The sequence below is a fragment of the Epinephelus fuscoguttatus genome, linkage group LG19 (genome assembly GCF_011397635.1).
Source record: "Epinephelus fuscoguttatus linkage group LG19, E.fuscoguttatus.final_Chr_v1".
Lineage (NCBI taxonomy): Eukaryota > Metazoa > Chordata > Actinopteri > Perciformes > Serranidae > Epinephelus > Epinephelus fuscoguttatus.
This window is the reverse complement of record NC_064770.1, coordinates 26,665,659-26,678,504: the sequence shown is the minus strand read 5'-3', so window position 1 is coordinate 26,678,504 and position 12,846 is coordinate 26,665,659. Positions and strand designations below refer to the sequence as shown.

The following is a 12,846-nucleotide window of genomic DNA, read 5'->3' as shown; positions in this document are numbered from 1 at the left end:
CAGCTTCACCTGGCTCGGGACTTCAGAGGGGAGAGAGGGAGAGGAGATGGACTAGACAAGAAGGAGAAAGGTGTGCCAGTTCTCTCCCCAGGCACAGAGAGGAAGATATGGAGAGATATGTGAAGTGACACTGAACCTTCACGGCTTTAATGGAAACTAGGAAGCAGGAAGATTTGAGAAGGAAAGAAAGAAAGAAACAGAAAGAGAGCTGCGTTACCATGACTAATGGAATCAGCAGCAATGGTAGTGTAAACATAACCAGAAGAGTGCCTGGCTTTCAGTCCAGTCCAGTCCAGTACAGTAGAGTACAGTACAGTACTGTGTTCTCAGCTAAACGTGGGAATGAGAGGCAAGGGAGCGGGGTGAGGATCACCGACTGTCCCGTATGTTCAAAAACGTTGCAAACAAAAGATCTGCACAGCTGAAGCTGATCATTGCACACATACAGTTACTCACACAATGTAAGAGTCTTGTGGTTCAAATTAAGGTGGGATTGTAGGGGTCTGACCCCTTTAATTAAGACTTGGACCCCCCAGAAAAACTTTTATCTTTAATTGTAAATATTACAATCTATTTCCCATGGTCATACCGGGAAGAACCTTGTAAAGTGATTTCAGACACCCCTAAAGGAGACCATACCATTTCTTAAAGGGATAGTTCAGATTTTTTGGAGGTGGAGCTGTATCGGTACTTGTCCATAGACAGTATTACATAGAGTAGATGTCAGTTAGCATGCCCTTAGTTTGAGGAAGCAGGCTAGTGTGCAGTACGCAAGCTAAGCAATGTACTGCTGTTGAGAGGTCAGCAACAAAATGTATCTAAGCCACCAAAAAAAAAGAAAGAAAAAAGTCTCACCTAAAAGAATCAATATCAGTTTAAACATATGCTATATTTAGAATATTTTCACTGCTTTACCTTCATGTCAAACAGTGATTTCTAACTGGAAAATGAAGACGTTACATTGCTCACTTCAAAGCCAGACTCCACTGAGAAAAACAGTGATTTAACACTGCTGAATGCAGGAGCTGCTGGTCTACCACTGCCTTTAATAGTTACTTTATTTGTTTCATTGCTTGATTTTGGCATTTGAAAGGGCTGGTACCGATTCACCAAAGAAGGTGAATAACATTAACTAACTAGAGCACTCGGAGAGCGCAGACCTCCGCCAAGCAGCTCGGATTTCCCGCCATTTTATTATTGTATCCACTTCGCTTCAACCGATCACCACCAAAATTATCATCTGTTCCTTGTCCCATTATCAACCCTTCCTGAAAATTTCATCAAAATCCTTTTCCGAGTTATAATGCAGACAAACAGACAAACAGGCCAACGCTGGCGAAAACATAATCTCCTTGGCAGAGGTAATTAACTGATTGAAGTAGTGGTAGACCAGCAGCTTCCCGGATCAGCTAGCTAAAATTACTGTTTTGTCAATGGAGTCTGGTGGCTTTGACAAGAGCATAGATGGGGAACTGAAGCTGTTAACGGGCTGTCTGAGGGAAAGGGAAAGTGGTGAAAATACTCTCAGTATAGCACTTTAACTGATATTGACATATTTAAGTGTCTAAAATACGTTTTGCTGCTGACCCCCATCCACAGCAGTACATTGCTTAGCTTCCGTGTCGGACTCCAGCCTGCTTCTCCAAACTGGGGGTGTACCGACTGATATCTACCATATGTAATACATCGACTATGGATAAGTACCCCATACAACCCTCTTTAAACCCCTTATACTTTACATAACTCACCTGTTCACATTTAATTAAGGCTTACAGTGATGCATATTTAAGGGTGTGGCTGCTTGAGTGACAGGCTGTCTGTGAGGCGTCCCCACAGTCGATGGGTCAGATCCACCCTGCGCTCCTCCACAGCTCCACACTCTTGCCCAAATATGGTCACTTCTGGTTCCGAAAAACCAAGATGGCGACGGCCAAAATGCCAAATTTGAGGCTTTAAAGTGGCAGTCCACAAACCGATGGGTGATGTCGGTAGCTACATCAATTATCGTATTCAGTCTATGGCTATAAAAAGTGTTTGTGATTTTTGTAAGTATAATATATTAATACTCTGTCTAAACCACCCCTTAAAAAAAATCCGAAAACAATCTCTTTAACTTTGTCGTATTTGTCTCGCCTAACTTTGTCCACTGTTTTCTTATCTTGAAAACAGAAAAACAATAGACTTAAATAGAAAAAAATAAATCCATATTCTACAGGATCTTTGTTTCCATAGGAGCCACATGTTTCTCACCTCTGAGTAAAGGGATAGGAGTCACTCTAGCTTGGGCTTTTGAGCCTATAAACTGAGTCCTATCTTATTAGGACCAGTATGGGATCTGCAGTGTAGAATTTTGATTTATTTTAATGTTAGTCAAGCACAGGCCTAGATGCTGTGTGGCAGTACCACATCTGTCTACCTCTTTGTGTAGGTCTGTGTTTGAGCAGAAAAGACGGTCTGCTGTTGCTGTGAGCGTGTCGGTAAGACTTGCTGGATTTATTGGTGAACCCTGAATACAGAAGATGTTATTGGTACATGCCCCATGGGCTGGTGTAGTGGATTTGATTTATCAGCATCTACTGCCTGCAGACATTTACAAGCAAGATACTGTAAGGATTGTAAGACTTCAGTTCACTGAAGCACGCGCTGTACAGGGTTTTCTTTACACCCTGGAGAAAAATCTGACCCCCTGATTGTCACTGTGTAGCTCGCCTTCTGAAGAGACTGCATTATTTGGTGAATCGTGAATGTCGTAAAGATATGGGGCAGCGGGTCAGACGGTTTCACAATATAACCGACACACACATATGAAACCCCCTCGCGTGGCCCCAGAGCCCACATGGTGAAGTAGCTTGGCCTAAAGTATATGCACAGCTGTAGTGACAGCAGCTGCCCTTAACCAAATGTTACACAGCAGCACCCAGCCAGGCTCTGCTAACTTTAATCAAATACAGCACCTGTTGGAAACATGGCTCCTCTGCACGCACACACACATACACACATGCACACGCTGGCATACCCTCTTAATTTTGCTCAGTGGTTTTCTTTGCAGTGTGGCTGTGTATGTGTCTCGACTGTGTGCACACATGCTTCTGCCTGCATGCGTGTATGTGTGTGTGTGTGTGTTGCCTCACGCATGGAATGGCTTGGTAAATAGAGAGAGCAGCTGTCCTCCATCACAGATGACTCTCAGTAGGCCGCTCCATCTCTCCACCGGGTAATAACACTGTTTAGTACATCAACACGCCAGCACTGTGCTCACCATCCTCGCTGTTTCCGCAGCACTCACATATTGTTCTGCTCGGCACATTGCCATGACAACTCACCCAACAAAGGCAATCGGTGACGCAACATGACCACAATTTCCTTTAATTAAACGTCTCTATAAACCAATAAAGAGCGATATATTTAAAATAAGCAAGCTGTGACAAATGAAATAACACAGGAAACACCAAAACAACACCTGCTGTCTTGTGTGTGTTCACACCTGAGAGAGGGAGACATAAAAAGTATTTTTGGATTACTCAACTCAGCACCTCCACCTGGTGGAGGACGAGTATACTACATATCAAACAGATTTTCAGCACTGACACCTGACACCTTTCTCTGAATTCATGAAAAGCTGAAGCTGCTTTTTTTTTACTGCTGGAAAGATGGTCTTTTCATGAAACTGGTCTGGTGGGCAGAGTATCCCTGTAAGTCATGAGTCCGAGCTGACTGTGGCTGCATCCCACAGACCTTCCTCAACCATCATCAGATGACCTCGCTGTGACTGGAATAAATGGGACACGTCAGCCCCTTTACACTCCATTCTCAGCCTCTGTGTGGCTGATGGACAGTTTCCGTTGAGAGCGTCATCACTGTTGATTCATGTGGGAAGAAAACACAGGAAACAAAGGGAGCCTTGCACATCAGCATCAACACCAGAGTAGGAGGAACATTAGCGAGAAGTGAGCTGAATTGATTTGGCTGAGGGAGATGAGAGGTGCTCATGAGACGTGTCCAGATAACATAGTAACACCACAAGTCACTGATGAAGTACTTTGCCACAAGCTGTATTCACACACACTCACACATAGAGCACACAGCCAGAGGTGATGACTAGGGTCACATGATTTGGACTTAAGTCAGATTCAAGTCAGAAATTTGATGACTTTAGACTCAATTTGACAAAATGAAAAAAAGACTTGCAACTCAGCTTGGACTTTAAATGACTCTTGACTTCATTTCCTCCCACCCAAAAATGATCTTATTTAAAAAATGTGCCACCTGTCATTTTTTCCCCTTCATTTCCTGAATTAACGAACGCTATTTATTCCCAGCAAGTAGACACGCAATTCCCCAGATCCACTTCATTTAAACCTGTCCAACAGCAGCCAATCAAGTCTGATGACAGAACCATGGAGAACTAATGCCATGTTGCTGACAGGGTTCCCACACACTGTCATGGACAATATTTCAAAACTGTTTCATGACTTTTCAAGGACCCATAAAAATGTTTTTCTTGCCCCACTTGCCCCACTTTAAACACATCAGATTCAAACTCTCAAATATAATTTCAGCTTGCTGGCATACATGAAGATCGTCAACTACAGAAAATACATGCATTGCATTACGAAAATAATGATACTAAAGATACTTTTGTTCCTGTACAAAAACCATGTGGCGGTCAACAAAAAATGAATTGCTGTACGCAAAACTGTGGGTCCAAAATCACAAGCAGAGATGTCCAGCTTTGTTTGACATGTGAAGTTGCACAAAGAACAGTAAGTCGAGGCTAATAGCTAACATTAGCTTAATGGCTAAGCAGCAACCTCCGAGGGTAAAACATAATGCCAATTCAGAATTGCTGAAAACTGCAGTTCATCCAATGGCCACTTGAGGCTGGAGAGTGAATCCCCACAGACCCCCATGTTAAAATGCTCGACTTTACAGCAGAAATAAATATGTTTACAGCATTGGAACAAAAACATTTTTTGGTCTATATAGTTAATTTTACCATTCATGACAACTGTTCAGGGGGTAAACTTTACATCAGTGGTTCCCAACTGGTGGGTCGCGATCCGAAATTGGGTCATGAGTCCATTCTGAATGGCAAATTGACCTGCACTTGCATAGCGCCTTTCTAGTCATCCGATCACTCAAAGCTTTTAACACTATGAGTCACATTCACCCATTCATTCACTGGTGACCGAGGCTACCATGCAGGGTGCCACCTGCGACTTTTTTAAACACTCACACACCGATGGAAGCATCATCAGGAGCATTTTGGGGTTCAGTATCTTGCTCAAGGATACTTTGACATGCAGACTGGAAAAGCTGGGGATCGAATCGCTGATCTTCCGATTGGTGGATGACCCGCTCTACCTCTGAGCCACAGCCGCCAGACTCGAGTGACTTGCGAATGTATCAACTTTGTAAAAGACACACGTTATTCTTAAGTACAGTGAACTTCCAACACAGAGCTTTTATTATGAAATGTCGTTTGGTGCTGTAGAGTGAGTGAATACCGAACAGCTACCTAACAGAGACAGCAAACTAGCTCAACGTCATGGCCAAACACAAGTATGACGCTGAACATATCGAACTGTGTGGACTTTACATAACTCACTCGTTTACATTTAAGTAAGGCTTAAAGTTAAATATATTTAAGGGTGTGGCTGCTTGAGTGACAGGCTGTCTGTGAGGCGTCCCCACAGTCGATGGGTCAGATCCACCCCTCACTCCTCCACAGCTCCACACTCTCGCTCAAATATGGTCACTTCTGGCTCCAAAAAACCAAGATGGCGACTTCTGAAATGCCAAATTCAAGGCTTTAAAACAGCAGTCCATAAACAAATGGGTGATGTCGGTGGTTATTACTCGGTTGTTAGAATGGCATTATATTTGGTGAAGAGCGCATTACGACTTCTTTAGGACTTGAAACTCAAAGTTAAGGACTTGGGACTTGCCTGTCTTGATTTGGGAGTGCAAAGACTTGTGACTTACTTGTGACTTGCAAAACAATGGTTTGGTCCCACTGATACCTCCTGTTTGAGTGCATTCACACACACGCCATCACACTGACCCACAAGCACACAGCCAAACACATACATACAAGCACACTGGAAAGTATGAATGCAGAAATACTCCAGTGAACATTCGCTCACAACAGAAACATACACAAAGTATGTCCTGCTGAAGCCGTTACAGCTCCCTGGAGGAAGCACCTGGAGACAAGGGGCCACAACGAGAGAGTGAGAGGAGGGAGGGTGATACCTCCATCACACACTTGTCAATGATCTCACCTACATCCAGATTTCACATACCGTGAAGGTGCTACAAGCTATGCTAGGTCACAAACACACACAACCACACACACACACCGTTGCCACCTTTTCTTCATGCCAACGAGCTTTTTAACAACACGCTCATAAAAACACCATTAAGAAGCAGACAGCTTTGCCTTGCTAATGACTTTAGCATGATGTACAACACACATACACACACAGCCTACTCTTATCAATTCAATATGTATTTGTTTACAGCATCCAACTGGAGGACAGTTTGGAAAAAGTATTTTTTATTTGCAGAGTCATTTACTAGTGGACTGAAGCAAAGCTTTCTCTCTCCTGTTGGCTAAAGGAGGGACTGACTGATGGCCGACTCGGGATCAGAGCCACAAGGGACAAGAGTAGTACTGTTCAAACAGAGCTCTTTCCTGTTTTCACACCAAAGAAGAATGGAAGAATGCAGATGGAGAAAAAACAGACAGAGAAATGTCTAAGAAATAAGCACAGTCTCTGTGTCACTTGAGTCCAGAGTTTTTTTTTCCTGGAGTGAATGTCTTGTGAAAATGAAAATGTGTAAGGCAGACGTGAATGGAAAAGAGGTGGCGACTGAGCGACAACCTGTTGAGACAAAAACATTTAAGTGGAAACAATGGGACAGGGGAGGGTGGACGTGTTGGGCACAAACAGAGACAGAAAAAAAGCTTGCAAACACAACAGGCACAGAGCAGATAAAGACAGATAAACCAAAACAGGTCCGCAAAGCTGCTGCTGCTGCTACACAAACTGCTGCACAGCTCCAGCTCCAAACCCCAAAGAAAACATGCAGTCAGCAAACAGGACAGAATGAGAGAGTGGAAAATACCATAGAGGGGAAAATAGAGGCAGTCTCTTACAGAATAGACACCCGATCACAGCAAAAAAAAAAAAAAGGCGCTGATTGAAGATCCTTAAGCTACACTTTCCATTCAGGACAGAAGCATCTGGGCTGAGAGTTTCCAGAGAGTTTGTCTTACCTGAGAATTTGTCCCCCTCCATAACCAGATCACTCCCTCCACAGCCACATGTAGTGTCTGCTCTTTGACTCCACTCTCTTTCTCTCTCTGTCTTTTTTTGGACTTCCCTTTCTCTCTCTCTCCCTCCCTCCCTCCCTCTGTTCCTCTTCCTCCTCTTCTTACTCTCTCTTTCCTTTCGGGCTCTCTGTTCTCCCTCCCTCTCCCCAGTTTGATTCCTTCAGTGTGTCTTGCTAATGAATTCAGAATTACGACATCCCCATGTGCTTATCATATGTTGCATTCTCTCCCTCTTTCTCTCTCCTTCTCCTCTGATGAGACCAAAAGACTGAAGCAGCATTGTATCTCGAAAATAGAAACCATTAGCCCCCGCCATGTGACACGGACAGGCTCCTTACAGACTAAAATAACCCGCCGGACTTGCAAACTCATCCGTCAGCTTACTTAAAATGTTCCTTGTGTGTGTGTGGCGTGGGCACATGTGGCCTTGATTCATTTGATACCAGCAGAAAAATCTGGTCGAGCTGGAGTGACAGACGTTCCCTGAACTGCATCTAGACTTCCCCCTGATGATAGAGCTCTGCCTTTGTGAACGTGGGGAAGGATGGTAGCCTGTTGAAATAATACTGACATGCAAAAACAATACAGGAGGGAAGCGGGGGGGGGGGCCTCCATTAAAACACACTTCCCTAAGTGGGAAGTGGGACTTAAGAGGGGTTAATACAGGAGAGGCAGTGTGAGGAAAAATGACAGCAAGAGTGAATACTTGAGACCGAGACAGACAGAGTGTGTGTGTGTGTGTGTTGAGAAGATTAGTGAAACCCCAGCCGCTCGCTCTGAAATGCTGCTTGGTGTGTAGACCTGTCTCTGCGTTCAGGAAACTCAGATGACCTCTGACCTTTGGCACGTCCCTCACACTGTGCCGGGGGGCAGAGGTCACATGGCAAGAGTCTGAGCTCTGATAGAGAGATCAAACACACTCGGACATGTCAGTCTGACGTCTGACGTCTTGTGCAACACACATCGCTCCAGTGCCCTTGTGTATTGCATGTTGACCTGTGTGTATCATGTGTTTGTCATGTTGTCTTTGCAATCTTCAACTGTGTTGCAGAGATACTCCAGGAGTTGTTTGTAGGATAGTGGAGATGTTTATAGGTGTTATTTTGCGATAGAAGTGCAGCAAAATAGCTGCAATGCTGAATTGGTTTTGGTGCCTATTATTAAGAATATTCAGTGTTTCCCACAAATTTAGAATCTATATGTGATGGGGGGCTGTTGCTGTCGTTCAACGCAGTACTAAAGGACCGTCCTCATAACCCGCTTTCCCCCTGCTCTCTCTGCACAATTAGCACAAGCTAACACATCAGCAGCGGCTAACCTTTGACACCTAGCTGTTTAACAGTCCCAACAATCTCAAACCAATACCAAAACCTGCTTGACTCTGTTGTTAAATCTCTTAAATGACTGTTGGGTAACTTTAGCCATGTGATGCTAACAGTTAGCCCTGTCACTGTGTCTGTGTGTCTCTGTCCCAGACGCCAAGCTCAAGCTCCCACTTCAGTATTGTCTCATGATAAGCAGAGAGAGAGTAAGAGACAGGGACTGAGTGAAGCAATACAGTGTACACATCGCTACAGTTCAGTAAGATTTTATCCATTTTAAATAGTCAAATTAGCGGTGAAGTTGCCGTCACTGGACAGAACTGCAAGGTCATGCAGAATTCACAATGACTGACTGAATTTGCATTAACTGAAATGAGCATGCTAACCAGCTAGCCTGGGCCCATCCTGTCATGTAATACCATTTGTACCTTGAGAGGCGACAGTAGGTCGCTATCATATCCAGTCTGCCCTCAGTCCAACATGATTGGACAAAGAAGTAGAGCTTCCCCGAAGGCTTGTCAATGGGGTTAGGCGATTGGATGAATATACTGACTATAGAGTACACTGGGTGATTATTTGGGGGATTTTTGTCATTTTATTTTGTTTTTTAATGGTCCGCCTCCAAAGAATGAGTGCACGCTGCCACCTCAATGGACAGCTAAGAGGCAGAGGCAGACAGTGAGGAAACACAGCGTGTTAGAGCTGGCACATTTTCACAACTATCATGTCTTCATAACATACAGCGAGCGAGTGAACTATGGCAGATCAAACATGATGAAGCAATAATAACATTCAGGAAGTCTAGCATGCCCTGAGCGAGTTTGCTGTTGGTCTGAAAATAGGTTGGAGGAGTGTGAAGCTTCACCAAAATAGAGCCAGGGTGAGCGGTTATTCAAACAAGCGACACATCGCATAGTCTGTTCACTGATCTTTGGAGCAGGTTAGAGCATCTGTATTGGGAAACACTGAAACATTTGACGTTCACTTGCTCACTTGATCACGTCCATTTATGAGGAGGTTTAATTCAGTGAATTTAGGTTTTATTTTGTCCAAACCAGATTTGGTGATTGTTGGAACAATGGAAAGACTAACCCCTTAATCCCACCTGATACGTTTCAATTCTAGTCAATGTGTGTTCTTCCACCGGCTGCGGCTGTGCTGCATTCTGGCTCCGTCACAGCTGCGGCGCTCCAGAGCCCTCCGTAACAGATACGCAGGACTTCTATTTTTGCCGGACGCCGGAGCACAACGTGCGGGGCAGGAAGTCGTGCACAGAAACAAAATAAAACATCCAGTTAATTTTCAAAATAAAATACACAGTGTTCACGGCGGATCATATTTCCCTGCACTACACCTTGAAGACGTTATAATGGGTGGAGGCAGGCCTGAAGTCATCAGGTCAGAGGTTTTCAGACGTCATTTCACCCCGTTAACACCATGGACGAGGAGATGTGGAGAGAATACAGTACCAGTGCATATCAGAGAACACAGTTCATACCATTTGATCACAAAACAGTTGAAATCATGACTCATCAATAATCAAACCTGTACACATTAATACTCAACTGCTGCCTCTGTCTGCTCTTTAACAACTGCCTGCCTGCCATATTCTTTTGCTTATGTCTGTCTTGCTGTTGTTTGTCGCAGTCTATGTTTGTTTCTTGTGAATTAGGCTGCTTTGTAATTGTTATTTGTAGAGTCTTGGCTCGCTCTGCTTTTATGTTTTTGTTGCTATGTTTACCTGTTACTATATTTTTAATCTTATATCTTAATCTGCATGCAATGATATTGTTTTAAACTTGTTCTAACTTTTTTATTACTTAGGCTGCCAACTCAGATCTGGCCAGGGACTGCGGATGAAAACCAGCCTTTTGGCTAATTCCGGTATATTTACAGTTCATTGTTCATTAATATGCATTGTCCCTGATAAATAAATAAATAAATAAATGTTAATCATGGAGGTGCAAAATCATAAAATCATATATGACCCGTATAATATATACATACATCTTGTTATATCGCGCGATTATATGTGAATTCACGTGGGTCCTTGTGACTCCCGCTGTCCGGTGGAGCTGCACCACTCCGCACCACATACACACCCGGTGGGTGTTGATAGACGGTGGAGCACACAGCGGATAACCAGCACAGCCATTCCGCAATGGACATGCATCCAGTGGAATTCTGGTGTAACCAAGACAGTTTTGGTCGAGTTTGTATGTCATTTGTATGTCGAGTTTGAATTAATGGTGTTTTACGTTATCATGACAATCAAGGTAGTCTTAGCTCGGTGAAACAAAGAAGCTTGAATTCAGAGGGTGTACAGTTTTATCTCTCTCTTTAATAAGAAAACAGGTGTAAAAATATCTCCTTCCTTGACATTTTGTGAGTTTATTTTGTTTCTCAGACAAAAAGCTTAGTAGAGCTTATAGTAAGAGAGGTGAAATGCTGCCCCCCATTAATAAGGAACATGTGGCCAAGCATGACAAATTCCACCTCAAAAGCCAGCTGCCTGATTTTGCTGCACTTGGTGATGAAATAAGGAAAATGTGCACTTTGGCGGCCCCAAATGGCAAAAACATGGAACTCTGAACGCTTGCAAGTTGTCATGAGTATGGAGAACACATTTCAACATATAATCTTGCTATTTGCTTATTTGCAGCAGCAAAAATAAAATCAGAAAAATTAGATGAGGTGGGGGTAAATGTATGTTTAGCCTGCTGGGTCTTTATTAAATGTCACAATAGTAATAATCTTGATAATATGTCATCACTGTTGGAGGGAATAAAAAAACAAACTTCAAACTAGAGGATGTTATTTCATCTTGTAGACACACATGCCTCTGACTGTGATCAGCACTAATTGTGTGTCCAGTGCAGCAGGATCTGCTGACTGCCAGATGGGAATTAACTACGCACAGAGCAACAATAGGGACAGTGTTGGATAGACCTGAGTGTGTTTGTGTGTGTCATTCGTCGAGGTTACAGTAAAGCATCCTCTCAAACGCCCGCCCGCTGGCTCGTAAATCTGCCCCGTTGGCAGATGTTTTGTACGGGGCCATCTCTCTCCAAATGCTAATGTGCACACACGAACACACACAAACACACATGCCCTGTGGCGACTGTATCAACGCCAGGGAGGTCTGCTGACAAGCAGGGCCTTATCCTCACCCTTAAGCACTTCCCTACAACCTGTATGTGAGTGTATCCGCTTATGCATATCTGCGTCTGTGTGTGTTTGTGGATGTCTGTGTGTATACCTATGTGGAACTGCTCATTTCTTGCCTGTCTGTCACTTTGGAAAAAATTAACATAACTTACACAGAGCATATTTGAATTTTGTGTACACTCAGTATAATCATGTAAACTTTTCTCCAGATATTTAGGCAGATCCTGAGCACTTGAGAACGTAACAGGGTGTCTGCATGAAAAGGATACACCCTAATTTGTGTGTTTGGGGTCAAATTTATTTCACAGCTGTTCCTATAGTCTAGACCGGGCAGCAGGAAGTGCTCTGGCTCACCCAAATTTAACAACATTTATGACCCTCATGTTGCTGTCCTTGTTTGCTCTAAAAACCTCTGCTTAGCTTTTGCTTGCTCATTTTTTTGTATGTAATGACCTCCAGACACTCATCTGTCTGGACACACACATATGCAGAAACACACACAACCACCATGCACTGTCAGAATGTGTCTGCTGTCTCATCGACCGTCAGCTGTCAGTGGAATGAATACACATCCCCGGGCACACACAGAGGTGATCCTGCATGCTCATGCATTTTGGTTAAGTCTGTCAAAATGAACATGAGAGGAAATGATCTCATGTTGCAGGTCACAGCTTGCATGCTGCAAAAAACAGGCCGCTGAACGACACACGGTGAGTGTACGCCTTCACGTACAGTCTACAGTGTGTTACAGTCGCTCTGCTTCCTGCTCTCTCCCTCCTCTCTATGTGCTGATGCTGCAGAAGGCGTTGCTCTTCCCACTGGTAAAGGATGCCTCAGTGGTGAGCCACAGCCACAGATTCAGCCTGCATGCTAAAACTGTGTATGAACTACATGCAACAAAAAGAAGTAGCAAAGAAAGGTCCCTTAACTATGTCATGTTCTCAGTAGGTCTCCTGTTCTGTTCGACAAAAACACAAACTAATTTTCCAATTTTCTGATTATCCAATTTTCTTTTGG

General features: G+C 43.7%; 1 protein-coding gene across 2 annotated transcripts in view; it reads right to left on the bottom strand.

Annotated features, from left to right (window-relative positions):
* Window positions 1-12,846, bottom strand: part of LOC125878906 (septin-9-like) — a 116,860-nt gene that overhangs the window by 83,187 nt on the left and 20,827 nt on the right. Inside the window, exon 1 of one of the 2 annotated variants that reach the window (XM_049560388.1) lies at window positions 7,283-7,424. The exons of the other annotated variant lie outside the window; for it this stretch is intronic. Coding sequence (XP_049416345.1) covers window positions 7,283-7,304 — 22 coding nt within the window. The 5' untranslated portion in view covers window positions 7,305-7,424. Of the gene's footprint in view, window positions 1-7,282; window positions 7,425-12,846 lie in introns of those variants that run through there. 2 annotated transcript variants of the gene reach the window in all.